General features: G+C 41.6%; 1 protein-coding gene across 9 annotated transcripts in view; it reads left to right on the forward strand.

Annotated features, from left to right (window-relative positions):
* Positions 1–1,509: 1,509 nt before the first annotated feature.
* Nf1 (neurofibromin 1) overlaps positions 1,510–22,066 on the forward strand; it is a 232,041-nt gene continuing 211,484 nt past the window's right edge. For 6 of the 9 annotated variants that reach the window (XM_040749251.1, XM_040749256.1, XM_040749255.1 and 3 more), the window contains exon 1: positions 1,511–1,925. In XM_040749251.1, coding sequence (XP_040605185.1) covers positions 1,866–1,925 — 60 coding nt within the window. In that variant the 5' untranslated portion in view covers positions 1,511–1,865. Of the gene's footprint in view, positions 1,926–21,236; positions 21,307–22,066 lie in introns of those variants that run through there. The other 3 variants (XM_040749259.1, XM_040749252.1, XM_040749253.1) reach the window with 2 other exon arrangements.

Genomic DNA, 22,066 nt, shown 5'->3' on the forward strand with positions numbered 1-22,066 from the left:
AGTGAAGTAGACATGTTGGCACAGCATTTGGGGCAATGATTAAGAGCTTTAGCAGGGGTCCAAGATAGAGAAAGCAAGAGGCTATTTAATATTCATCCATTTCTTTTCAGCACTGTCATCATTTCTGACATCATCTAAAGAAATTAGCATCCATGTTTCGTCTTTCAAGAAGGAATCATACAAACGGCCAATCTCTGTCCTTTTGTTTTTGTCGAATGGAACATTAATTTAATATGCATTTTGGAAGATCACCAACCTACCCAGACTTGAAACTTCGTTTACAGATACATCACTTTGTGTATGGGCTTTGTGGATTTTCTGTGGTGAAATGAAAACTGCGGTTTTGTTTCATCTTATCACTCAATTGGTATCTTTCTGTGTGGCTAATGGTTGATTACTGCAGTGTGTGCTCTGAGTATATGCACACTTTTGTTTGTTTTTGAGACTAGGTTCCCTGGTTGGCTTGGATCTCGTGAAGATTCACCTCCCTCAATAAAGGCGAGCACCTCTACACCCTGCCTGTGAGGACATTTTAACATTGACCTAAGTAAAGTGCACTGAAGAAAAGTCATTTCAAATTCAATGTCAGATATTGAGCACCCCCATTAACAACCAACACAACTCCCCTCCCATTGTAGCGTTTCACTGTGTGAAGCTCTGATTAGTCTGGAACTCCCTTTGTATATAACAGGCTAGTCTTGAGCAAACTACCTTTTGAAAGTATCCTTTTGTAAGAGAGCACAGCCAATTCTACGTAAGTCCTCTAAACTCTGGTACTGGGCATTGGGAAGGCCCTTGTTTCTGGAGAAGTCGATTGCCCTTAGAGCCAAACCATTCTGGTATTTATTAGCTCTGATCTTGGGTATATCCTGGAACTTCCGGTGCCCTATTCATTAGTTAGGTTTGCTGCAAGGGTTGAAATGAGACGACGAAAGTGCATTAAGACCTGTAAAGGCTTTTACAGCGCGGTGAGTCTGGATCGCCACAGGGTCTTGCTTTGGAATTTAAGTAACCTTAAAAGAAAAAAAAAATCACGGAATCTCTCTCAGCCTCCCATTTTCCAGCAGCCTTTAGAAACTCCGTCGACTGCGTGGCGGTGTGTGCCTTGTATTTTTAAGTGGTGATCACAGTCTTCCCAAGAGATCGGCGGCGGAGATCAGCTCGCGGAGAGAAAGCCTAGCCTCAGGACACCCTAACTTCCAGCCCCAGGAGCAATCCAAGCCCGGAGGCCGGCGGGGGAAGGGCTGACCGAGGAGGCGGTGGTGATACCAGCTGACGCTCCAGAGTCGGCTCAGATTCCCCGGCCGGAGCCCGGTGCCGGGCTATGTGGGGAGACCGGCGGCACTGAGGGACGCGCGCCTCCAGGCCCGGAGGAGTTAGGTGACGTCACCTCCAGGACTCGCTTTTTCATTAATGAAACCGGCCGGTGCGGGCGCATGCGCGGCAGGCCCCTTCCCTCTCGCCCCCCCCCCTTTCCCAGCCGCGTTCTCAATCTCGAGCTTGCTCGCTCTCCCTCTCCCCGAGCCGTGGAAAGGATCCCACTTCCGGTGGGGTGTCATGGCGGCGTCTCGGACTGTGATGGCTGAGGGGAGACGGCGCTAGTGGGGAGAGCTACCCACAGGCGCCCTCCCCTCCCCGGGTTCCCCTCCCCACCCTTTCCCCCAGCCTCCTCGCCAACGCCCCCTTCCCCTGTCCCCCTCCCGGCGGACCGCGCGGGTCCCCGTCCCCACCCCCGTGGGAACGCTAGCTGCCCGCACTCCTCAGCTGCTCGGCTTGCCGCTGCCTTCACCTCAGCGCCCGCCCTCCGGCGGATCCCGGACGCCGGCCCACCCGGCCATCCGCCGCCCCCGGGTCGCGGGGAGGACATGGCCGCACACAGGCCGGTGGAATGGGTCCAGGCCGTGGTCAGCCGCTTCGACGAGCAGGTAACGGGCCCGCGGCGGGCGGGAGGTGGGAGCGGGTGGGGGTGGGGACGCGGTGGGTGAGGGGGAGGAAGGATCTGCTTGCCTCGCGGGCTGCTGGGGGCTCGGCAGGCCGTGGAAGGGCCGGGGAGGGGGGACACGAGGGGGCGGCCCGGGGATTCGGCGGTTAGCCGGGACTCTCCTTCCCTCCTAAACCGGGGGGGGTGGGGCCTTGTCCATGTCCAGCCCTCCATCCCCTTTATCCCAGCCCTTCCGCTTGCTCTTGGGGGATGAGTGACCTGGGGGCGCTTTCAGGGGCGCTCCATCTGGATTTAATCGTTCTCTTACTCCTCCCTTTTTGAAAGGAGGTAGGTAATATTAGTTAGGGTGTCCCCCTTCCATTAACACTCGCCACCTTTGTAACTAGGGATAACCGAAGGAACTCCGGTCTATTTGTGTCTGTACCCCGAGTAGGATCAGGATAATATTCCGCCCCACCCCCATTTTCTGCCCCTTAGGGGCAGGAGTAGGGAAAAGCATAGGTTTTCTTACTTTTCTGCTCCGGGGCATCAACTTGCTCGGAGACTCTGAAGAGCACACACACTGAACATCTTGTTGATGTCCCCCCACCAGCGTCCCCATAGGCTGATGACACAAGGCTCCCCTTTACGTTGCTGTTTGCAAGGGAAGCCGTGGATCTGAAACGATTCCCCCCTTTTCCTTCCCTGATCTGTCCCCCTTCCGCCCCAGTCCCTGCTTGCCAGAAGTCCGAGGATGTGAATATTGGCTTTCTCAGTGAGACTCCTCCCGGAGTAAGGGGAGAGAGGGGAAAGGAAAGGGAAACAGCAGCCACAGACTAGAGAGACCAGAGACAGCTGGGATGTGGTCCTAGTGCCGCTAACTCTGCTCATGGTTTGTTTTGACTTGCTTTTGACTCTTCACTAGAGAAATTTAATGGAGACTGCTTGGGATGGAGGGAAAGGTTTTATAGTTTAGGAAGGCTACTTTTTATTCCCGTGTTTTCCCACACGAAATTTTAAGGCTGATGAAGAGGTAATCCACATATGTAGCCTTTTGTCCCTGAGAGTTAGTTTAATTTTATGGACTGTAGATAGTGGCTAGTTTAAAGGATAGTTGTTTTGTTTTTTGTTTTTTGTTTTTTTTCTGTTCTGCCAGGGGCTTCCCCTGAGGGAATTGTTTAGAATTGAGCCAATCTATTTTGCTTAATGGGTGCAGTCACAGAACTGATTGTGGGAGCTGATCAGAAAATGGTTTTTATAGGACTCAGTCTTTTTGACCTGACAGGTTGGGGAATAGGCCTAGGAAGTTAAGAACCTACATAGAGCTGAATGCAATGGTACACGTTTATAATCCCAGAACTCAGAGACAGGGGCAGGTGGAGCTCTGTGAGTTGAGGCCAGTCTGGTCTAAATAGTAAATTCCAGCATGCCAAGGTTACACAGGGAGATTCTGTCTCAAACAGAATAACCCAAATAAAAAACTTAGGTCAAAAAAAATTTCATAGATAAAATTTCACAGCTGTCAGACTTCAAGGAGTTGGTTCATTTACACTGCTCCTAGAACAAGAGGTATCTGGAAAAAAATGTTCTAGTGGATGGAGTAAATATTATTGTGTAAATAGTTTGAATTACAGAGCATTGGATTTAAATAGAGCATTAAGTGGAGTGCTAGATTTTATAGGGTTTCTGTGTGTAGCATTGGAGCCTATCCTGGCACTCGATCTGCAGACCAGGCTGGCCTCGAACTCACATCGGTGTCTGTTAGATTTTAAACTTGATAGAAAAGCACTGCTGTGCAGAACTTTAAAAAAAGTATTTAAGGGACCAGAGAGATGAGCAAAGTGGTTAAAAGTACTTGCTACTGAGCAGAGGACCTGGGTTTGGTGTCCACCATTCCTATGGTTTATATTGTAGTTAACTGTCATTTGTAAAACCAAAAAGAAGAGAAAGATTAAAATATGTATAGACCATGAGTAAGAGCTCTTTATGGGTCAAATGACCTCTTTCCCTTTTGTAGAGGTCAACTAAGGCCATGGAACACACAGATGTTTACATTATTATTCGTAACATTAGTAAAATTAGAGTTATGAAAAGTAGCAACAAAATAATGTTATGGTTGGGGTCACCACACATGAGGAGCTGTGTTGAAGGGACAAAACATTAGGAAGGTTAAGAACCATTGGCTTAGACAAGCCAAAACTGAACTCACAAAGAGTGTAATCTTAATGAAGGGTTGAGAATGATTCACCTTACATTTTTCTTCTGTGTGTGTGTGTGTGTATGTGTGTGTGTATGTGTGTGTATGTATGTATGTATGTATGTATGTATGTATGTATGTATGTATGTGTAGGTGTGTGTAGTACCCTCAGAGGCCAGAAGAGGGCATTGGATTTATTGAACCTTAGGTTAAAGGTGGGCATGAGTTTCCAAACTCTTGGTCTCTGATAGAACAACAAGCGTCTTAACTGTTGAGCCGCCTCTCCAGCCCCACTCAAGTGTATCTTACTGTTGAAGGTTTATTTTTTATTTTTTTGATTTAGTGAAAAACTGAGGCTCTCTGAGAGAGGTTAAGTGATGTAATAGACCCAGTGAGCTTTAGTGTGAAAAATGTATTGAATGATAGACAATTAAGGGAATGCTTTTTGTAAGTATCTCATAGAATTTGTTTTAATAACCCACCAATATAGTTAGAAGAGTTTACCATTTTGTTTTTTCCACCTTTTGAGACAGGGTCTCACTGTGTAGTCTTGACTGCACTGGAACTCCATATACAGATGGCCTCAAATTCACAGAGATTCTCCCATGCAAAATTGAAGGAATGTACCACGATTCCTAGCTAGAGTTTACACTTTTACCAATGATAGAAAAAAAAAAGCCTAATACATACTGGTATTTGTATATGAGAATCTTAGTTATTTCAACTTTTTTTTTTTTTTTTCGGTTTTTCAAGACAGGGTTTCTCTGTGGCTTTAGAGGCTGTCCTGGAATTGGCTCTGTAGACCAGGCTGGCTTCGAACTCACAGAGATCCACCTGCCTCTGCCTCCCGAGTGCTGGGATTAAAGGCATGCGCCACCAATGCCCGGTGTTATTTCAACTTTTTAAAAAAGATTTTATTGTGTGTGTATATATATATATATATATATATTTTTTTTTTTTTTTGGTTTTTTGAGACAGGGTTTCTCTGTATTGTTTTGGAGGCTATCCTGGAACTTGCTCTGTAGACTGGGCTGGCCTCAGACCTACAGAGATCCACCTGCCTCTGCCTCCGGAGTGCTGGGATTGAAGGCGTGTGCCACCAATACCTGATGTATTTATATTTTTTATGAATATGAATGCTCTGCATGTATACCTGCAGGCCAGAAGAGGTCATCAGATCCTATTATAGGTGGTTGTGAGCCACCATGTGGGTGCTGTGAATTGAACTCAGGATCTCTGGAAGATCAGTCAGTGCTCTTAACCTCTGAACCATCTCTCCAGCTCCCAAGTATTTTTTTTTTTTTTTTTTTTTTGGTTTTTCGAGACAGGGTTTCTCTGTATTGTTTTGGAGACTGTCCTGGAACTAGCTCTGTAGACCAGGCTGTCCTCGAACTCACAGAGATCCGTCCCAAGTATTTTTTTTTTTAAGTTTTAAATTTTCATGTTGTCTGTAGTTGTTTCACTGGCCTCGTGGAATGACAAACTGCGTTGTTGTTGTTTGTTTTTCGGGACAAGGTTTCTCTATACAGTAGCCCTGACTGTCCTGGAACTTGCACTGTAGACCAGGCTGGCTTTTAACTCACAGAGATCTGCTTGCTTCTGTCTGCCTCCTGAATGCTGGGAATAAAGGCGGGCACCGACACTGTTTTACAATTAGCTGCTTCTTACTATAGCCAACACGTGTTTGTTGAACTGCTTTAGTCACCAGAAGCACGAACATGTGTAAAGATGACAACTCAGTTTATGACTGCATGGATGGTTGTGTAGTACTTCCACTGTTTGAATTATTAGCCACCAAGATGACAGGTGTACCAAACTCGAAGGGAAATTGATTAGAAATTTGATGCAGTTTGGACAGTAGACCAGATTAAAACAAATGTAGTATCTACCATGGAGCTGCATCTCCAACCCTTCCACCTTGATTTGAAAAGTTTATTTTGTTCATCTTGACATTTAAGTACAAATCCATGCTATCTGATTAAAATGCATGTAGGTGTAATATTTATGTCCTAATGAGTAAATGATGCCAGTTTTAGAAGTAATTTGTTCCGTTATTGAGGAATGGCATGTGCAATTTGTGGAGGTCATAGAACTTAAAAGAAATCAATTCTCTCCTCTACCAAGTGGGTCCTGGGGATCAAACTCAGGTCATCAGGCTTGGGGAAAGCGCTTTCACCTACTGAGTCAGCTCACTTCATGAAGATAATACTTTAGGACTGGAGAGTCAGCTAAGTGGTTAAGACTACATATGCTCAGCTGGGCAGTGGTGGTGCACCCCTTTAATCCCAGCACTTGGGAGACAGAGACAGGCAGATCTCTGTGAGTTCAAGGCCAGCCTGGTCTACAAAGCTACACAGAGAAACCCTGTTTCAACAAAAACCCCAAAACCAACAAAACAAAACAAAAACCCCAAAATAAGTAAATAAGTCACCAAGAAAAAAACCCTTTCAAATATCCTTGTTTTTTCCTTATTCTCTTTCAGAAATAAAATCCAACAAAAAACTGCCAAGTGTGGTATCACATACCTTTAATCCCAGCATTCAGAAGGCAGAGTCAGGCAGATTTCTGTGAGTTCTAGCCAACCTGGTCTACAGAGAGTTCCAGGACAGCCAGGGCTACACAGAATGTCCTTTGAATACTATGTGGTGGACTGTTCACAGTATAAAAAGTTAGATAAGTATTTTCAATATTATAAATCCTATGCTAGTAGGCCACATAGATTTGTAAAAGGCTGCTTTTGGGTTAAAAAAAGAATGCATCCTCTCTAACTACTGGTCTGCAATTTTTATAAGACTTTAAGAACATTGAAAATAGATGCTCTTTTATGTTGAGGGAATAATGTTTATTCTTTTGGAATTTATCTTTTAAGGCATTTTCTTCTAGCTGATTCTCAATTGGCATCCCATTCTCCCTATTTAATATAGGGTTTTCCTTTTCACTTTTAAACTTACATTTTCTTTCCTTTGGTCCTGCAACATTCGGCTTTCTCTCTATAAACCACTTCTTCTCTTGTTAGACACTGCTTGTCTCCTGTTTGCTCATTTGTCTCCTCTATAGCTGTGACAAGGGGCTTGGCTTCCTCCCCTCTAGATTGCTGCTTTCTTGAAAAAAGATTTTTTTAAAAACACAGTAGTCTTTACACAGTTGTAATCACCTCTTTCCCCAAGTTCCCAAGACACTGTTTTCTTATATGTACAAATTTGGATCCTTATGTGTTTGTGTAATGAGCAGTGTTAACAAATGCCCTCCCCTCCCTTCTCCTCACTTTGATCTTACTACATAGCCTGGGCTGACCTTGAACTCACTAGGTAACTGGAAGCTGGCTTTCCCTCTAGCTTCCAGAGTGCTGGGGTAATAGGTGTAGACTGTACCTGACCAGATGTGCTCTTTCTTTTTCTAATAGATTTGCCTGTTACTGAACTGGGGTTTCTAAACAGGAGCCTGAGTTTTGCTGTTACTCTGTGTTTCTGTTCCTATGCCAGCTGTTAGTTCTCACATATATCCTAGCTGTCCTCATCTATTGAAAAGGAACCCAGCAGAAAATCTTTAAGTTTCTTTCAGGTTTATTTATTTTTAATTTTTGGTTTTTCAAGACAGGGTTTCGATATGTAGCCCTGGCTGTCCTTGAACTCTAGACCAGGCTGGTCTTGAATTTAGAGATCCTCCTGCCTCTGTCCCCTAAGTGCTGGATTAAAGGTGTGTGCCACCATCACCCAGCAAACTTTTCTTTTTTAAATGAAGTCCTTTAGTTTTCTTACTTTTATAGAATTGGCCACTGAACCTAGGGTCTTGTGCATGTTAGGCAGGTACTTGGTCACTAAGTTGGGTACTCAGCTTTCTTTTTATATTTAATTTTGAGATGGAGTTTCACTAAGCCGGGCTAGACTTGAACTTGCTGTGTAATCTATCAAGACTGGCCTTAAACTTCTGCTCTTCCTGCCTCAGCCTCAAGAGTAGCTAGGATTACAGGCGTGGGCTACCACACACTGCTATAAAGTCTTTTTTAGATTAAACTCGGTCCACTTAACTTCTTGATTTCTTATGTGGGATTTAAAAAATAATTTATTTCTTATTTCATGTGTATTCATGTTTTAGGTGTATGTATGTCTATGTGAAGTGTTAGATACATTGAAACTGGAGTTACAGACAGTTATGAGCTGCCATGTGGGTTCTGAGAGTTGAATCCGGGTCTTCTGGAAGAACAGTCAGTGCTCTTAACAATTGAGCCATTTCTCTAGCTCCCATATGTGGGATTTTATAGAACCTTACTGCTCATAGGCCTTAGGAGAATTGGTTGAACACAGTTTTGTTTTGTCTTCTCACCAAATAGGGTGCAAACTTTATGAAAATGCAGGTGAAACTACACATATCTGTTGGGATGCTCATGGTTACCCTAGGCCAAGCACAGTTAGGGTTACACAGTGTGTCACCAGTGGCATGTTTTGTGTCCCCCCCCCCAATCTAACTGTGTAGCTCTGGTTGACCTGGAATTCACTGTGTAGACCAGGATGACCTCATTATATGGCATACATATAATGTGGTCTTCAAGTTTGGGAAATACAATATAATAAGGTTTTATGAATTGGGCCAGCATTGGACCAGTTGTGCTGTACTTTAAATATTCTAGTTTTTTTTTACATAATTATTTGACTTCAGAAGTTATTACTGTTAGCTGGGCAGTAACACACACCTTTAATCCCAGCACTTGAAAGGCAGAGACAGGTGGATCTCTGTGAGTTTGAGGCTAGCCTGGTCTACAGAGTTAGTTTCAGGACAGCCAGTGCTACACAAAGAAATGCCTCTGCCTCTTGAGTGAGTATGTATGTATATATGCGTTTATTATTATTATTATTGTGTGTGTGGGAGTATGCACCATGATTTACAGAGGTCAGGACAACATGTAGAAGTTGGTTCTCTTCTTCTACCATATGGATTCCAGGGATTGAACTCAGGTCTATCGTCTTAGCAGTAAGTCACCGAGCTAAGTAAATAATAAACAGATTATTTTCTTTAATCTTCTTTGGAAAAATGTGCATAACATGAAGAATTTCGTTGTTAAAGCAAAAGCTATGATATGGTACATAATAAGCCCTTATTTTTACATCTTTAAATTACTCAGACTGTGATGGGGCAGCCTTCAGATTTGGTGTTCTGAGGTTTTGTACTGGTCATATTGTTGAATTATAACATATTTCTTTAAGGGTACATGGTGTTTTAATTAAAAACAGGGTTTTCATGTGTATGTCATGCTTATTTTCCATTGAGAGTTTTGTGTTTGTATGTGTATAAGATAAGGAATGAGAGGTATAGAAAGGCTCTTTTTTAAACGGAAGTTTAAGAAGGAGAATGTTCTATAAAAGAAGTTGAAGGGGAGGTTTGTGGTCAGCTTAAACTGTTAAAAGGCTTAGGATCAATACCGAAGTAGAATATGGGCATCTTAAGCTATTGTAAGGGATTGACTTGTTCATAAAAGCATTGTGTTGTTTCATCTAATTTCTCTTAGAACACTCCTATTTTCTTAGGAAAGGGAAAGATCAAAGTTTGACCTTGACAATAGAAAAGTTGTATTTTAGTGAATGTGAACTGATGGGTGTTTTCAGCCACCTGTAAATTCTTATATCTTATGGCAGAGTCTGAAGTGAGTAGCACTCAGAGATGTGCCAAAGAAAAACTCCACTGTTATATAGTTAAGTAATGACTCGCTTTTATCATACCTATTGAAGTATTTTAGAGTGTCTGTGCAGTAGATTGGATATATCTTATTTTATTTTATGTGCATCAATGTTTTGCCATGGGTTTCAGGTTCCCTGGAACTGGAGTTAACAGACAGTTGTGAGCTGCCATGTATGTAACACAAATAATAAAAGACCCAGAGACTCATACTGGGGTTCAAGCTTCAAGCTGAAGATCAGAGAAGCAAAGCAACCAGTCACTAGCTCTTACCTCTGCCTCAGGCTGAAGGGGCTGTCCTATCTCCACGAATCCTCAGAGGCAAAAGCTCTGTATTCCTGTCTCCTCCTACCTTATATTCCTTTCTTGCCCAGTCATATTACTCCTGTCTACACCTCCCTAGTGCAGGGATCAAAGGCTTGAGCTCTGTTACTTTTCACTATTGTGTAGGCCAGGGTGGCCTTGAACTCAAAGAGATCCATCTGCCTATCTCCTGAGTCCTGGGATTAAGTGTGTGCCACCTCTGCCTGGCTGTGTATGGGTTGCTACTAAGTACGGCTGCTATGATTTCCTGATCTTTGTGGCTTGCGGCTAGCTTTGCTTTCTGAACCCTCAGGCAAACTTTAATAAATCATAAATAATATATCACCACACATGCGGATGCCGGGAATTGAATCCAGATGGTCTGGAAGAGTAGTCAGTGCTCTTAACCACTGAACCATCTCTCTAGCTCCAACTGAATATATTTGACCACTTAAAATGTTCTGTATAAACTGGATGTGGTGGTGTATGTCTCTAATCCCAGTGTTCAAGAAGCACAGGCTGGTGGGTTATCTGAGTTCAAGGCCAGTCTGGTTTACATGGTGACACACACATGCGCACACACCCACCCACCCCCATTAAGTACTTTTGAGTTTTTGGTTATATCATCAAAAGAACTGTTGAGACAGATATCCCCAAGCTAATTTGCAGTTCTACTTAGTTCTAATGAAGACTTAAAATGTTACACACACCCCACCTAAATTGTACTAATTACCTCAAAGTAGCAGAAACTTCAGGTGCTAACTTCCAAAGTGCATGTTTTCTATAGACCACAGCCTGGCACTCCTAGTTTGGCTGAGATTTGCTACTATAACCAACAAACTGTTGCCTGTTCTTACTCATATTTTATAGCATTGGGTGTCTTATCCAATTTAATTTCAGAGAACTTATTTTTCCTGAGGAAATGGTCTCTTATTTTAGTCTACCTCCTGACCAACAACCAAACAAGATATGTTTAGTGCATGAAGTATGATGTTAATTTGGTCAATAGCAGTACACTTATGATTAAAAAGAATGACTTATTATTATTTATTTTTGTTTTTGCTTTGGAGGTTGTTCTGGAACTTGCTTTGTAGACCAGGCTGACCTTGAACTCACAGAGATCTACCTGCCTCTGCCTCCCGAGTACTGGGATTAAAGACATGCACCACCAACGTCTGGCCAGAATGACTTATTTTTAACCATAATTTTATACCTAAATAATGGCCTTTTGAGTAATTATGTCTCACAACAATTTCAAGTGATGCTTTTCTGCTAATTGTTGACAGATTTTCTTGGGTTGTCCTCAAAAGTAATTGGGGCATAAGGAAATAATTCTTACCACTTCAGGTTTGCAGTAACCTTTGTAATAAAGAAAAGCACCCTCCATTGTGGAACTAATGGTGTGACCTTTTTATGTTTTCATATGTAAAATGGGAATAACATCTGTCCTACCTACATTTGGGCTCATTTAGTGTTTTCAGTGTGGCTCTTATATGGTAGGAAGCTGTAAATAGTTACAAGAATGTATGCAATTTGTGTAGTATCTTTTCAAGTTTGGCGATGCTCATTTCTATATACAGCTTGTAAGTTGAGGGATATCTTGCTGCTGCTTCTCTTAGATGTATCCTGCATTTTACCTTTTATGTTCATGTTAGAATAGTGATCCATTCTTTTTGGGTTGGCTGTGTGTTAGAGGTAGATAGAGGATTTAAACACAGAATCCTGCCGGGCGATGGTGGCGCACGCCTTTAATCCCAGCACTCGGGAAGCAGAGGCAGGCGGATCTCTGTGAGTTCGAGACCAGCCTGGACTACCAAGCGAGTTCCAGGACAGCCTCCAAAGCCACAGAGAAACACTGTCTCGAAAAACCAAAAAAAAAAAAAAAAAACCAAAAAAAAAAAAACCCACAGAATCCTTAAATTTTCTTTTTTTTTTTCTTTTTTTTTTTTTTGGTTTTTTGAGACAGGGTTTCTCTGTAGCCTTGGAGGCTGTCCTGGAACTCACTTTGTAGTCCAGGCTGGCCTCGAACTCACAGAGATCCGCCTGCCTCTGCCTCCCGAGTGCTGGGAATAAAGGCGTGCGCCACCAACGCCCGGCTCGAATCCTTAAATTTTCAATTGAAAATATTTATTTTTGTTTGTGTGGATATGCACATGCCATGGGGCATGTGTGGAGTTCAGAGGACAACTTTGTGGATTAATTTCTCTGCTTCCACCTTTATCTTTATGGGACTGAACTCTGGTTGCTAGGCATTCATGCTAAGTGCTTTATCTGCTGAGTTGTGTCCCTGGTCTTTTTTTTTTTTTTCTAGGTAGGTCTATGGTAGCCTAGGTTGATCTCAAACTTTACCTCTTGCTTCATCTTCCTTAGTGCTGAGGTTATAGGTGTGCATAAATAAGTTGGTTAGTTGGTTTTCTTCTTTTTTGATACCCCAAGTGCTGGGGTCACAGATGTGCAACATCACATCTGGTTTGTGCAGTACATTTCATTTAGAATTTGGTTATACTTGGAGCAGTTCTTTGAATTTTGATAGTATTAAAGTACCTTCTGGTGAGTTCTTTGCTTTTATTTCTGATTCTCCATTGTTTTCATTTTTTATTTTTTTGTTTAGCAATTTTATAGTCTTTATTTTTTAATTAATTAAGACAGGGATTCTAATGTACTGAGGATGACCTTGAACATCTGATCCTCCTATCTACCTCTAGAGTGCTGAGATTATAGTCCTGGGTTACCACCCCTCCATATTTTATACAGTACCAAGCTTTTTCTCTGGGTGTTCTAGGCAAATACTCTACAAGCTGAGCTGTAAATCCAGCCCGTTGTCTTGATTTTTAGAATATTCTTTTTATCCTATTGCCTTTATCAATGCTTTTCTCTTCTACTTTGGGGCTAGGAAAAGTCTTTTATGTATCAGGCAGATCTTACTCTGTTTTGATAATTGATAAGGGAATAGAGGAAGAAAAGCATTTGTTTGTGTTTTTTGGTCTTGGTCGCTTATAAGCGAATTTTTCAGGAAATGGGGAGAGAAACTAGGTTTTATTTTGATCAAATGTTGGCAGCAAAAATTGAAGACTAGAGTTCTTCTATCTTGATTGTAAAATATGAATCTGTTTGATACGGAAAGTGGAAGTATAATCTGACAGTTCAAATCTTTTGTAATTTTTGAAAAGTACTAATTTTTGTCTCTTTTTCCATCTAGGCCTCTGAAAAAATAATCCACATCACTAATTAGACATAGAGCTATAGGAGTCTGAGATTATTTAAGTCCTATTTCTGTCATAGCTTTCACAGATACTTGTCTGACTTAGATTAGAAACAAAGTACTAATTCATAGCTGAAGATATGGGAAGTATAGTACAGCCCTAGGGGCAACAAGTTATTGCAATACCATGACTTGGAAGCATTGTTCAGTATGTATTTATTTAGAGACAGGGTTTTACTATGTAGCCCTTGCTGGCCTGAAACTCTCTATGTAGACCAGAGTGGACTCAAACTCACAGAGATCTTTCTGCTTCTAACTCCGGAGTGCTGGGATTAAAGGCATGTGTTATCACACCTGGCCAGAGCTACATTGTTTTGTAATTCACTTTTTAAAACTTACAATGTCAACATTTTAGGATTACATTTTTTCACACATTTAGAAATTTTAAGGGATTACATGTAGTTTTAAAAAACATTTTAAAAACATATTTCAATTTTTTCTATGCTGAACATGAATTTTTAAACAGATTATTATTTTGGACTAAGGATGTAGCTCAGTGGTAGGGGACTTTTGTAGCATGCACAGGCTCAATTTCTAGTACCCCCCCCAAATCCAAACAAATTGCAGCAATGTAAATTTAATGTAAGAGTATTATCTCAGTGAGGTGAATAAGTAGTGAAATGGTTAAGGTATAGGTGTTCCTTACCATGCCTTTGCACTATCTAGAACAGATGCTGCCACTAGAGATGTGAGATAAGGTCTGGTGAGATGATGTGGTGGGTAAAGATGCTTCCATTAAGCCTGACCACCTGTGTTTGATTCCCCCTTGATGGAAAGAGAATGGTTTTCCCCTCACCTTCACACATGTACATGGGGTGCATGTACAGTCATTTACACACATAAAACGTAAAAAAGAAAAAGATGAGGTGGTTTTTTTTTACAGATTAGGCTTTGTGGGAGTCAGAGATTGGGATATATTATGAACTCTTAAACTCAAAATAAAAATGCTGTGCACATGCCTTTCATCCTAGCACTTGGGAGGCAGAGGCAGGTGGATCTCTCTCTGTGAGTTTGAGGACAGCTAGGGCTACATGAGAGGTCGGGGTGGGAGTGGGGGAGAGTTCTACACAGGTAAGATTTTATTATTAGAAGTAAATGTCAAATTCCCATAGGCCTGCCAAGAAGTCATCTGTGGCCTGGAGCAGTGGCCATGCCTTTAATTCCAGCACTTAGGAGGCAGAGGCAGGAGGATCTCAGTTCGAGGCCAGCCTGGTCTACAAAGCTATACAGAGAAACCCTGTCTTGAAAAATCAAAAAAAAAAAAATCCTTATTGGCTGGGTGGTGGTGGCACATGCCTTTAATTCCAGCACTCAGGAGGCAGAGGCAGGAGGATCTCAGTGAGTTCGAGGCCAGCCTGGTCTACAAAGCTATACAGAGAAACCCTGTCTTGAAAAATCAAAAAAAAAAAAAAAACAATCCTTCTTGGCTGGGTGGTGGTGGTACATGCCTTTAATCCTGGCATTCAGGAGGCAGAGGCACGGAGATCTCTTATGAGTTCCAGATTATCCTGGTCTATAGAGTGAGTTTTAGGATAGATTCCAAAGCTATAGAGAAACCCTGTCTCGAAATATAAAAACAAACAAAAATATCTTTACTGAACTTTGGGGGAAGAGTGAGAAGTCAGTGGTTTCTTTAGAAATGCTAGCCTGAAATAAATTTACTTGAAACTTGTTTAAAAGGACTGGTTTCCTGGATCTACTAAACACCTATGAGTTTTGGATGTTTGGAAGTGGTCTCCATAGGTAGTTTTTATATAAAGTTGGGCTTGTAAACCACTGTTGTCTACACATGCAGGACACTTGGCTTCTGGATAGTATTTATTTAGGAGATGACAGCACAACCATATATACCACTGTAACAAGTTCAAACAAAAACTGGATGAGTTTTAAGAATCAACATTTTAAAAAACACTGGAGGCTTTTAAAGTAGTGAAGACCAGATGAATTAAAATTCCAGGGATACAAGAGACATTCGTAGGTGGGCTGATTGTAGACACATGCTGAAGGAACTAGAAATGAACAGAATCATACTAAAATTGTAGCTTGTCCTTAGCCCACTTCAAACACTGACTGGATTGCAGTGACGATCAACTTCCTTACCCTTTATGCTTAATCAAAGTAGAGATTCTCACTGGCTAGGATGATAACTTGTAGAGTTTTAAGGTCTTTCATTTGCAGTATCCAGAGTACAATAGTTTATAGAAATGTAAAAAGGTGGGAAAATGTGGTCTGTACTCAAGAAGCAAAGTAAACTGTAGAAGCAGATTCAAAATGTTGGCCCCAGACAAAAACTTACCACCACCAACAAAAACTCCAACTTGTAATGCAAGGCTGGAGAGATGGCTGTTCTTCTAGAGGACCTGCATTTGGTTCTCAGGACCCAGATTAGGCAGTATACAGCTGCCTGTAACTCTGATTCCAGGTTATCCAATGCCACCTTCTGGCCCAAGGATACCCCCTACAGTTGTGTGTGGGTGCATGCGCTCAGGCTGCCCCCTCCCCACAGTGAATTTTTTTAAGACAAAACAAATTAGAAAATGTAATTTGCTAAAGAAAATAGGGGAAAAGACAAATATGATGACCTGAGAATTTCTCTGAAGAACTGGAATCCATAGAAGGGAATCAAATAGATCATCTAGGAATCAGTAACAGTTATTAATTGCTTAAGGTCTTTCATTTATTTAATTAAAACTCTTAGGCTCAGGTCTCTAGCACTTGCTCCTGTCATTGCTATACTCTTCATTGCTGTTTGCTCATTTGTGTTTTTTTTCTCCCTCTTTCCCTGCCATCCTCCCTCATTATTATTATTTTATTTTATTTTTTATTGGAAGACAGTTGACTTGAGTAATACTACTTAAGATCCACCAGATCATAGACTCTTTTTTGTTCACTCACTGCTGTATCGGTTATCAGTGGTAGGAGGACCTGTGGGCTCTTTGGCTAGCCAGTCAAGTTTAGTTATGTATCTCGAGGTACTAGTGAGAGACCCTGTCTCAAAAAGCAAGATGGGAGCTGTGGAAGATAGATAAACTACTCAGTGGGCATGAGCAGTTACTTTGCAAGCATAAAGATTAGAGTTTGGAGCCCCGCACTGACATAAAAAGACCAGGGTAGCCACCTATGTGCCTGTAACTCCAGTACAATAGGGAAGTGGAGACAGGAGAATTGTTAGGTGTAATTTTTTTCTGCTGCTCCCTAATTAATGTTTTTTCTTTTTTCTTTTTTCTTTTTTGGTTTTTCAAGGCAAGGTTTCTCTGTATTGTTTTGGAGGCTGTCCTGGAACTTGCTCTGCAGACCAGGCTGGCCTTGAACTCAGAGATTCGCCTGCCTCTGCCTCCCGAGTGCTGGGATTAAAGGAGTGCGCCACCAACACTCCGGCGATTAATGTATTCTTGATTATCATTTTGTACCTAGTGGGTGTGGGAATCCAGGAATCCAAACTTTTTTTTTTTTTTTTTTTTTTTTTGGTGGCTTTTGGATGCTGTCCTGGAACTAGCTCTTGTAGACCAGGCTGGTCTGGAACTCACAGAGATCTGCCTGCCTTTGCCTCCCAAGTTCTGGGATTAAAAGTATGTGCCACCAATGCCGGGCTGGAATTAAACCTTTATCAGAGGAGAATATGAATTTTGGGCACCTGCTATGTGCGTGCATGCATGCAGTGTTTTGCATTAACTTTTAGAGACATTTCATAGATAAAAGTTTCAGTGTTCTCTGTTCCCTTTAAGTGGCAGCAATACTTTATTTCCTTGGTCATGGGCTGACTTATACCATTTAGTGGAGTGACCTTTGACTTGATGTAGTGCAGTTTTCTTAACCCAGGGATAATTTTGTCTTCCAGAGGACATTTGATAGTGTGTGTTGATATTTTAAATAGTTACAACTTTGGGGAGGTGATGCTCATGGCATCTCATGGGTAGAGATCAGGGATCTGACCTGTATGTTGCTAAGCATTCTATGATGCTTGGAGATGGGGAATGAAGGTTGGCTCTTAGCAGTACAGAATTATCTGATCAAAAAGTCAGTAATCCTGAGGTTGAGGAAACTTGGTTTAGTGGCTTGGAGGCAGTAATCACAAAGCAGTTTCATCTTTCAGTTGATCCTGGTGAAATTGTTTGTTCCACCTAATCGAAGCACCTAAACCACAGATGTCAAAGTTGGAAGTATTGGAAACAAAACTGCCAGTTGGGTTTTTAAGGCTGATACTGAGAGGGACTACTTGTGTTCTTTATTTTTCAGTTTTATGTGCTCTGGCTATGGAGAAAACAGTATTTGATTCAAAGAGTAAATGCATTCTGTCAGGAGTGTCAACCTTGAGGGATTGCTTTCTCAACTAACACTTTCTACTAGAACATCTGCTTTTGGGTAATGGACCATGTGGTGAGACCAGGCAATCACTGGTCCAGAGCCCATCTGTATTTCTTCTCTTATGAAGTGAGTTCTTTGTTCAGAAGTACTTTTCTGTTGTTGTTTTATTTTTTCCAGGCAGGGTTTCTCTGTATTGTTTTGGAGGCTGTCCTGGAACTCACTCTGTAGACCAGGCTGGTCCTGAACTCACAGAGATCTACCTGCCTCTGCCTCCCAAGTGCTATCAAAGGCCACCTCTGCCTGGCTCAGAAGCACTGTTAACAGTATGTCTTATCATAAACAATGTGTCTCCTGAGTCCTTTCATGGTGCTAGCAGGAGCTTTTCAGGAAGAGATGCAAATCTGTCTAATATTTGTTTATGTAAGCATATATGCTAGCTCTCTGTGTATGTGTATATATGAATAATTTATTTCCTCTTTAAAAGCATGTTACTGCCGGGTGGTGGCGGCCCATGCCTTTGATCCCCAGCACTCGGGAGGCAGAGGCAGGTGGATCTCTGTGAGTTTGAGGCCAGCCTAGTCTAGAAAGTGAGTTTCAGGATAGGCTCCAAAGCTACACAGAGAAACCCACTCTCGAAAAACAAAACAAAAGAAAAAAAAGCATGTTACTATCATTAGTAGTTAACTACCATCAGTATTTTGAGAACATTTTATTTTGTAATTAAGTGGGGGGGGCGGGGGAGCAAGACCTGGCATGGTACCCTCACCCATAGTCTCAGTACTTGAGATGCTGAGCAGGAAGATTTCAAGTTCTGGCCAGCTTGGACTGAATAGTAAAACCGTGTCTGAAAAAAAGGGGGGGGGGGGAAGAGATAGAGATAGAGATAGATAGATAGAGAGAGAGAGAATAGTTAATAATTGTCTGATCAAGCATTTTCTTGTAAATTACAGACTTAAAAAATGTTAAATTGTCCTTTGAACAACATAGAGCAGGGCTTCATAATCCTACTTGCTAACCCCTTTGGCCAGAGAAAATTTTACATAGCCCAGTAATATAGGTACATAAAATAGGTAGATAGATCAGACACTTATTCCTAATAAATAAAAGAAAATTTATTTTAAAAACATTCTTTGGCATAAATGTGATTTTACTATTTATTTAAAATGAATGCAATTATGCATGCTAATGCAATGGATATGATTATTATTTTTTCAAGATTTATTTATTTATTTATTTATTTATTTATTTATTTATTTTCCAGACAGGGTTTCTCTGTATTGTTTTTGGAGGCTGTCCTGGAACTCGCTCTGTAGACCAGGTTGGCCTCGAACTCACAGAGATCTGCCTGCCTCTGCCTCCTGAGTGCTGGGATTAAAGGAGTGCGCCACCAATGCCCGGCTTCAAGATTTATTTATTACGTATATAGTGTTTTGCCTGAATGTATGCCTGCATGCTAGAAGAGGGCACCAGATTTCCTTACAGATGGTTGTGAGCCACCGTGTGGGTGCTGGGAATTAAACTCAGGACCTCTGGAAGAGCAGCCAGTGCTCTTAACCTCTGAGCCATCTCTTCAGCTCCAGATATGATTATTTTTGCATAAAAGTAAACCCTGGAGTATTTGGTACTGTAGGACATAGGGTATCTTTATTGTGCTTAAGAGTTGATTTATATTTTGATTTATAACTATCATGTTGAGAATGCTGATTTGTATTAACACATGTAATTCAGAATTACAGAAATATGTTTAGGGTCGTTTCAGAAATTGTTGGAAATTCTTTTGTTCAGCAGTTAGAGGCCAGTGACAGGTGTTTTCCTCAGTTGCTCTTATCCTTACTCTTTGAGATAGGATCTCTCAGTTAAATCTGTAGTTTATCATTTTGAGTGGACTGGCTGGCCAGTAAGCCTCAATGATCCACCTGTATCTTCCTCCCCAGCGCTGAGATTTCTGATGGGTGCTGTGGATGGTGGGGATAGAGCTCTATCTAATCCTCATGTTTTCATGGCAAGTGCTTTACTGACTGACCCATCCCTAACTACCTTGAAGAATATATATATATTTTTTTCTTCTTCTTCTTTTTTTTTTTTTTTCCGAGGCAGGGTTTCTCTGTATTGTTTCGGATGCTGGCCTGGAACTTTCTCTGTAGACCAGGCTGGCCTCGAGCTCACAGAGATCCACCTGCCTCTGCCTCCCGAGTGCTGGGATCAAAGGTGTGTGCCACCAACGCTAGGTGAAGTCAAACATTCTTAACACAATTCAATCTAAAGCAATATTAATTTGATGCTTGCATGCTGAGGGATAATGGCAGAAAAACATGGCAAGTCATTGTTTTCCATAATTACATCCATGTGTTTTTATAAGAACAGAAAACTTTGTGTGTGTAATGGAAAGACTACACTTAGTAACTCACAGTAGTCTGGATCTGATCCAGTTGCTTAAGTGTGTCACAGGGCATTAGCAGGTCAAAGCACAGGTTTTTGTGCGTTCCAAGACTGCAGCTAAGTTCAGGGTTACAATGGGTGAATGCTGCCAATTCGGTTTTGGTTGTTGCACCTGAGAAATTTTTCATTGTTGCCAGAGTTTTCATGACCCCCTTGATAATAGTTTTAGAATTAGCTGGGAGTTATAGTAAGTGTAAACTAGTGTTTTGAATTACATAATTTTTACCCATACAAATTTATCAGTTTTACCTTACCATTGTTTCAAATTTTGTTGAACTCCCTGGTAGAAGTTCATTGTTATAAATTAGTTATATTGTAGAAACTTTTCTCATAGCTTACCAAATTCAATTTTTTTTTTGTTTTTGTTTTTTGAGACAGGGTTTCTCTTTGTAGACCAGGCTGGCCTCAAACTCATAGAGATTTGCTTGTTTCTGCCTCCTGAGTGCTGAGATTAAAAGCATGCGCCACCACTGCCTGGCTCAAATTTAATATTTTTGCATTTATTTATTTTATGTGTGTGGGTTTTTAGCCTGCATGTATGTTAGTCACCGTGTGGGTGGGTGGGTGCGTGCGTGCGTGCGTGCGTGCGTGCGTGCGTGTGTGTGTGTGTGTGTGTGTGTGTGTGTGTACTTGGTGAATGCAAAGGTCAAAAGAGGGCTCTGAATCCTCTGAAACTGGAGTTACAGACAGTTATGAGCTGCCATGTGGGTTCTGGAATTGAAACTGAGTTCTCTGCAAAAATAGGAGGTGCTCTTAACAGCTGATCCATCTCTCCAGCCGCTCCCCCCCACCTACCAGATTTCATCAGTTTTTCTTTTTATTACCAGGTCTTGTAATTTTCAACTGTAGAATTATGTATATATTTCAGAAAACTAATGCATGTAATTGGGCTAAGAGCATCGACCTAACAAGAACTGCCTAGCCTGCTTGCTAAAACATAGTGGGAATCTTGAGAGATTTGTAACCAAAGAACTTAAAAGCATAAAGGTTTTTCCTTCAAGGATCTATTAAAACATCACAACCACTTATAAAAACCGTATTGCTTACTAGGGGTAGAAAATTTTATTTTTAGAACTCCAAAACCATTTTTGCTAATTATCTTCTCTATTTAAAATATTCCAGAAAGGCAAAGTTTGACGCTTTCCTCTACTGTTGTTTATGTGCCATGTATGCAGAAGAGATGCAACACTTACTGGATGCGTTGATGAAGTAGGATTTTCTTTGCTTTTTATGAGAACTGTCTGGCTTATGATATATCTTATCAGATTACAGAATGGCTCTTCTTTTTTTTTTTTTTGGTTTTTCGAGACAGGGTTTCTCTGTATTGTTTTGGAGGCTGTCCTGGCACTCACTCTGTAGACCAGGCTGGCCTCGAACTCACAGAGATCCACCTGTCTCTGCCTCCCGAATGCTGGGATTAAAGGCGTGCGCCACCAACGCCCGGCTATGGCTCTTCATTTTTAAAAGTTCTTTTGTATGTGTATGGGGGAGGTGTGGGCACTGTACACAGTATGTTAGAGGAGGTCAGAAGGCAGCTGTGGGAGTTGTTTTTTTGCTTCCATCATGTGTTCTTGAGGATCAAGCTCAGGTTTTCCAACCTGCACATTAGCGCTTTTGTCCACTGAAACATCCTGTTGGCCCTTTCCCTCCCATTCTCATCTTATTCTAACCAAATCATCATAAATATTATCTGGCTCCCCCCCCCCCAGAGTTTCTCTGTGTAGCTTTGGAGCCTCTCCAGGCTGGCCTTGAACTCACAGACGTCTGCCTGTCTCTGCTTCCCAAGTGCTGGGATTAAAGAAGTGTACCACCAGTGCCCGGCTCACTTTAAAAAAAAATAATAAAAGTTTATATCAACACTTGTAGATTAGAGTTTAGTTGAATTCTAGAATAATTTTGTCTTCCAGATATGGTACATATAGCCTGGAGGTGGTGACACACGCCTTTAATTCCAGCACTGAGAGGCAGA

The sequence above is a fragment of the Mesocricetus auratus genome, unplaced genomic scaffold (assembly GCF_017639785.1).
Source record: "Mesocricetus auratus isolate SY011 unplaced genomic scaffold, BCM_Maur_2.0 Super-Scaffold_100007, whole genome shotgun sequence".
Lineage (NCBI taxonomy): Eukaryota > Metazoa > Chordata > Mammalia > Rodentia > Cricetidae > Mesocricetus > Mesocricetus auratus.